Below are 5616 nucleotides of genomic sequence, written 5' to 3'. Positions count from 1 at the left end.
TCTACTGCAGTCAGATTCACCCATGATCACTCTTAAGGAATCACTCACATTAGCTGTGCACTTGTAATGACACATCAAGGATGTTAAGAGGCTAAAAGCTGGTTTAAAACTTACCCCATTGAAGTCAACAGGGTGCAAATTTTAAAAAGAGGATAACACGGTGTAGGCAACACAGATTTTTGTCGTTGTTCTCTGTATTGACAGCACTCCAAATTTACAAAAAAATGAGCTCAATGTTAAAATTGACCGGAGTTCTCCTTTAAGGTTACTCATTTTAAAAGTTTGGCTTCTAGTCCTGGAAAAGTCATTAAAAATTTAACATGACTTATGTATTGCCAATTTAAAATATTTCATTGGGCTCAAGAATGTTTAAAATTTAAAAACTTAAATCAGCATAATAAAATATTAAAAGCACCACACATTCAATTAAGAGCCCTGTTAGGACAATCAGCTCAGTGTAAAATCTTAAATTTGAGCTATATAGTGGGACTATAATTTAATATTAAAAACAAATAGACACATAATTTTGTTTATTTTTATTAAACAACTCTGCAGTACTGCATGACAACACCAGACAGAGCAGAGGACGAGCACATTTATGCAATCTCCTCCTTGGCGAGACGGTCTTTCTTGAGGGGTCCCTGTTGAGAAGAGGGAAAAAAAAATTGTTACCAGCTAAATCAGATTTGAGACGAATTACTGCATGTTTTAAAAGTACAACTTGAGTCATGTCATCAGAGAGTGAACAGGGAGAAAGCACAAAGGAGGCACTACTCCCCTGCCTCACCGAGTTTTAATTTTGCACTGGAATGGAACCCAAATCTCAGACTGATTAGCTGAAACAGGTTACGAACAGTGCACTGATGTGCCTAGGATCATGAGTCAGCAGATTCATTGCATTCAGCAAAGGTTGTCACTTCAGGTCAGTTACAGGCAACAAAGTATACGCAATGCCATTAAATTTTGATCTCTATGGGATAGAGGTCTAAATGCTACCACTTAAAACTTCTTTAAAGGATCCAGCCTGGGAGTCAGGTCAGTCTCACCATGCTGTAGACCCAGGGCTAATTCTGACCAACATCTTTAGACCGCAGTCTGAGAGGGTGCAGCGAGAAACCATTGAGTCAAAGTTGTCACGCACTCACCATGAAGTTTTTCTTCTCCTCGATGGTCTGGAAACGTCCATGACCGAACTTGGAGGTGGTGTCGATGAATTTGAGTTCGATCTTCTCCTGAGCACGGCGGCTGGTCTGGACCAGAAGAGATTTGCGCAGGGTCAAAACCCTCTTCTTGGTTCCGATCACACAGCCTTTCAGCATGAGGAAGTCGTTGGTCACCTCACCATAGTGCACAAATCCACCCTAGGGAAACACAAGAGTCAGTTTAAAAAGCAACTACATAGTCTGAAGTAACCAAAAAACCACATCAGGTAGACATCTAGACACTCACGAGGGGGTTGATGCTCTTGTTGGACAGATCATAATCAGTAGAGGCGTTGCTCTTTACTACTTTTCCATCCTTGGTGTGAAAGCCCACACCAATCTTGTAGATCTAAAAAAAAAAATAAAAAATTTTAAGAGAAGACACGCACAAAAGTGATGCCGAAGGAACGCTTGAGTCTATTTCTGAGGCCTCACCTTCTTGTTGATCTCAGTTCGGTGGTGGTAGCCTTTCTGACCGGCACGAGCAACAGAGAAAGCCACACGGGCAGGATGCCAGGCTCCAATACAGGCCACCTTACGCAGTCCACGATGGGTCTTGCGGGGCAGCTTCTTTGTGTGCCAACGGCTTGTCACACCTACAGTAACACATCTTTGATCAGAAAAGGCCTCTTTGAAGCTCATTTGCTTATAATACGGCAAGTGTGCTGTCAGAAGGAAGGCAGCATGGGAGTTTCCTCATGCGTTTCGGGCGCCATGCCTGACGCGATTAATCCATGTCTTTCATCATTATGTGCACAATGCTTGTCAAGTCAAAATTAAAATCATTGGTACGGACAGATGTTGAACAAAAGGCTATCCACCTACCCTTGCATCCATGACCCTTGGTAACGCCGATAACATCAATCATCTCATCCTGAGCAAAGACATTAGAGATGGGAACTGACTGCTCGAGCTTCTCTCTGGCCCAGTCAACTTTATCAGCGATAGAGCCACCATTCAGTTGAACCTCCATCAAGTGGGACTTCTTCTGTCTGTGGGGCAGCAGGCGCATCTACAGACAAAACAAATGTTTGGTAAATCTTCATGACAAAACATATCCAATTTTAAGAAAAGTAATCATACAACCAAGACTTTAATCCAGGTTTTAAATTTATACAGTTCTGTGTACGCCCCAGCTATCGGGGGGGGGGGGGGGGGGTCTACTCCAAGCTCACCTGTGTGTGGGCAATGATGCGAATGATCTGGCAGTACTTCTTCATGGAGGCGAAGTCTTTCTCCAGCTGCTTCTTGCCCTCCTCATCTTGCCACCTCTTGCAGTACTTGGTGAAGGCCTTCTTCTTGGACTTGTACCTGAACGTGGTAGATGAGGGCAGGGGAAGAGCACAAAGAAAGGTTGGCACAGCCCCTTCATAGCCTAGCGGGCCAGTGGAAGGAGACTGGGCATAGCTGCTTTGCCCATCCTCATGGTGAAGGGGAGGCGTCGACAGCAATAGGTAATTTCGGCTCATGGCACGGTTTCTAAGGAGCCCTTTCCACCGGCCAGAGGAGCCCGGAGCTCATCAGGGCACAAGGCACCTGAGCGGAGCTGCACCACACCGACACATTAGAATGGCTCAGGAAAACGTGGCTGTTTAATCTGGCCAACATCTATTAGCTCCAGACTAAACATGCAAGCAATCATACGTTTTCAAAACCAAGCCTTACCAGTTCTTATAGAAGCGACGCTTGCACTCGTCACTGATGTGCTCAGCAAAGATGGTCTTGAAAGAGCGCAGGCCACGCGGGGTCATGACGTATCCAACAACACCCACTACAACCATGGGAGGGGTCTCCACAATGGTCACTGCCTCAACCACCTCCTTTTTGTTGACCTCTAAGAACAAGGACAAGCTAGTTAGCTGCTGCAGACAACAAGACTTTAGATATTAAACACCAAGCTTTACTTAAGGCAGGTTTAAGACTTTATGCAACTGCTCTCAGTACTCGACATTCAGCAAGGGATTAGAAGCCCAAATATGTCCGCCCGTCGAGGATTTCATCACTGGCAGGCACACTACAGGCAAAGTAGAGCACTTTTCTACATGCAACAAAATCTGAACACTTAAAAACGTTAACTCACTTGAGCCAGGTCTGTCAACCTCACGGACGATGTGGGTCATACCAGCCTTGTAGCCAAGGAAAGCAGTCAGGTGAACAGGCTTGCTGGGATCATCTTTAGGGAAACTCTTCACCTTACCACGATGGCGTTTACACCTCTTGCGTGGCAGGAAGCCCAGAGATCCATGGCGTGGGGCCGAAAATTTACGGTGAGACTAAAAAAAGAAAAAAAAAAAAGTTATTCAGCATCATATTTGTAAGTTCTGAATGTGAAAACTCCCAGGGTTCTGACATCTGTAAAATTCCACAACTGGTGTAATTATGCTGGACAAACTATTAGAGGAAAAAAAAAAGCATTTTCTAATAGAACAAACGTCTGAAGGGGCCCAGCTCAAACACAATGCAGTTTCCCCATTCCACTGCACTACTTAATCTCTTGCATAATCTCATGCATGACAAGATGCACAAATTAAAGTTTTAAATTTAGTACTTTTAAATTTAGGCTCTCATTACATTGTTGAAAGCATAAGAAACAAATGGAAAAACTACTAACTATTTTATTCATGTTATGCCATGTCCTCTTGTAGTGGACACCAATACTCAGTTGGTTAAAAAAATAAGTTTGATTTTTTTAAAACCAAACTTTGTATAAAGATGATTATCAGCGGTTATGAAAGATAACAGAATAAGTTGATAAACCATTTTACTTTATGCAATATGTGGTTAAAATGTTCATAAATGGGTAGTCCCATAGAACACAATGCATCTAATTTACTTGTGTTCTTGGGGCAAAATGTAACGGAAATAGTAATAATGGGCAACATTTTCATACCTAATATTTCATAGGAATATTGATATTTCTTTCCATTCACTTGTCTCCCAGAATGCCTAAAGAACATGCTGCAAGTCATGCAGTGGACATCAAAATGAATGCCCCGTTTTGTAACAAAATCATATTGATTAGAAAGCATAATATTTTACTGAATTGTTGATTTATGACAAGCAATTTTAGAAATTGGTCAGATTTAAGTGATTACAAAATATTATAATTCTCCATGAGTGCTAAATTTGATCACTAAATTCATTCAAGTCATTCTTAAAGACCAGGTTGTCGTGAGACCTATTAGACTTAATGTGACATGTATTGTGTCAGAGAAATTCATTGAGAAATAAAGTCCACTACACTACAGGACAAAAGTCTATTTCTGGGTCCCAGGAGCATAAACGGCAGCGTAAAAAGTTACTGACTGCACCTTTAACTTGCGGCTGTAAAATTTACTTGGCCACCTCAAGAGACAGTAAGGCCCTACAAGGAACAGCGTAAAAATAAACCATATTGAGAACAATGAAACTCAGAAAAGGCCAATTTAACAATCAGAAAGGATTATAATACCTAACTAATGCCTTCGTGTTTCCAAAAACATTCAAATCGTTTATGTGTTAAAGCTCAAAGCAGAGAAGAATGCGGCCATTTTCCCCTGCGGTCAATCACACACACCATGTGCAATAAACTCAGGCGCAGAGATTAATTACAATCAATAACCACAGCAAAACAGTCGTTTGCCTTCTATGTGTAATATATTGAACATGATGAGTCTAAAATAAGCAGGATGCCTTTGATTCAGGTTGGATTATGAAAAAGAGTCAAGAACTCACCATTTTGTCCCCGGTCCGATTGAAAGAGATCGACTGAGAGGCGGTGCTTCCTTATAAAGCAAAACGGGCGTCCGACGCGTGTGCGTCACGGCATACGCGTCTCGTACGTTACGATCCTCAGTGGCGTCGCCATCTATTGGTGAGCAATACATTGTGCTCAATGTAGGTGAAGTCCATACGATGTGAGATTAATGTCAAACACAAATAAGATAATCTATAATATGCAACCAATCTTACTTAATGTTTCTTTTCTTTGCACAATTTTTAGACGGAAATAGGTTGCTGTAGGGCTGAGCGAACATGGTTAGAACTCTTTACTGTAGCCTACTAGTAGGCTACTTCAGAAATCCCTTTAAAGATGTAGGCTACATGTGAATTAAACGTGGCACAATGGCCTTCTTCATCACAGTATGCTAATGCCTGTTTAGTGCAATGGCTTCATCAATATGCTGGTTGAGGACTGTTAGGACACTCATTAGTCGATTACACCTCAATGACAAAATCTGTACCATTTGCTTCACAGGACACATACTACTATTTATCTACTACTGTGTTCTAATGTATAACTATGTCTTGTTTGGTCTCATCTGACAGCTTATAAACTGAACTGAAAGGTGGTAAACTTAATAGAGAGTATCTAATGTAGCCTACAATCTAGGTCCTACTGCAACCCTTGTGTTATGTTGCGGGTCAATTTGAC

General features: G+C 41.8%; 1 protein-coding gene across 1 annotated transcript; it reads right to left on the bottom strand.

Moving 5' to 3' along the window:
- Positions 1-515: 515 nt before the first annotated feature.
- rpl3 (ribosomal protein L3) lies at positions 516-5047 on the bottom strand. The gene is made up of 9 exons (XM_081380206.1): positions 4917-5047; positions 3283-3475; positions 2868-3036; positions 2378-2513; positions 2028-2214; positions 1638-1798; positions 1450-1551; positions 1146-1361; positions 516-641 (listed from the first exon to the last, which is right to left on the bottom strand). The coding sequence occupies exons 1-9, from the start codon at positions 4917-4919 to the stop codon at positions 597-599; spliced, it is 1212 nt and encodes a 403-aa protein (XP_081236332.1). The 5' UTR covers positions 4920-5047; the 3' UTR covers positions 516-596.
- Between the last annotated feature and the right edge of the window lie 569 nt (positions 5048-5616).

Source organism: Scardinius erythrophthalmus (genome assembly GCF_964197995.2).
Source record: "Scardinius erythrophthalmus genome assembly, chromosome: 1".
NCBI lineage: Eukaryota > Metazoa > Chordata > Actinopteri > Cypriniformes > Leuciscidae > Scardinius > Scardinius erythrophthalmus.
This window is presented reverse-complemented; position numbering and strand designations above follow the sequence as displayed.

Bases quoted from the DNA above. Each gene is read 5' to 3' on its own strand.
- rpl3 (XM_081380206.1), bottom strand. The intron at 1,799-2,027 runs GTAGGTGGATAG...GTGTTACTGTAG, and splicing joins CAAGGGTCATGGATGCAAGG to GTGTGACAAGCCGTTGGCAC. The intron at 1,552-1,637 runs GTGAGGCCTCAG...TTTTTTTTTTAG, and splicing joins GAACTGAGATCAACAAGAAG to ATCTACAAGATTGGTGTGGG.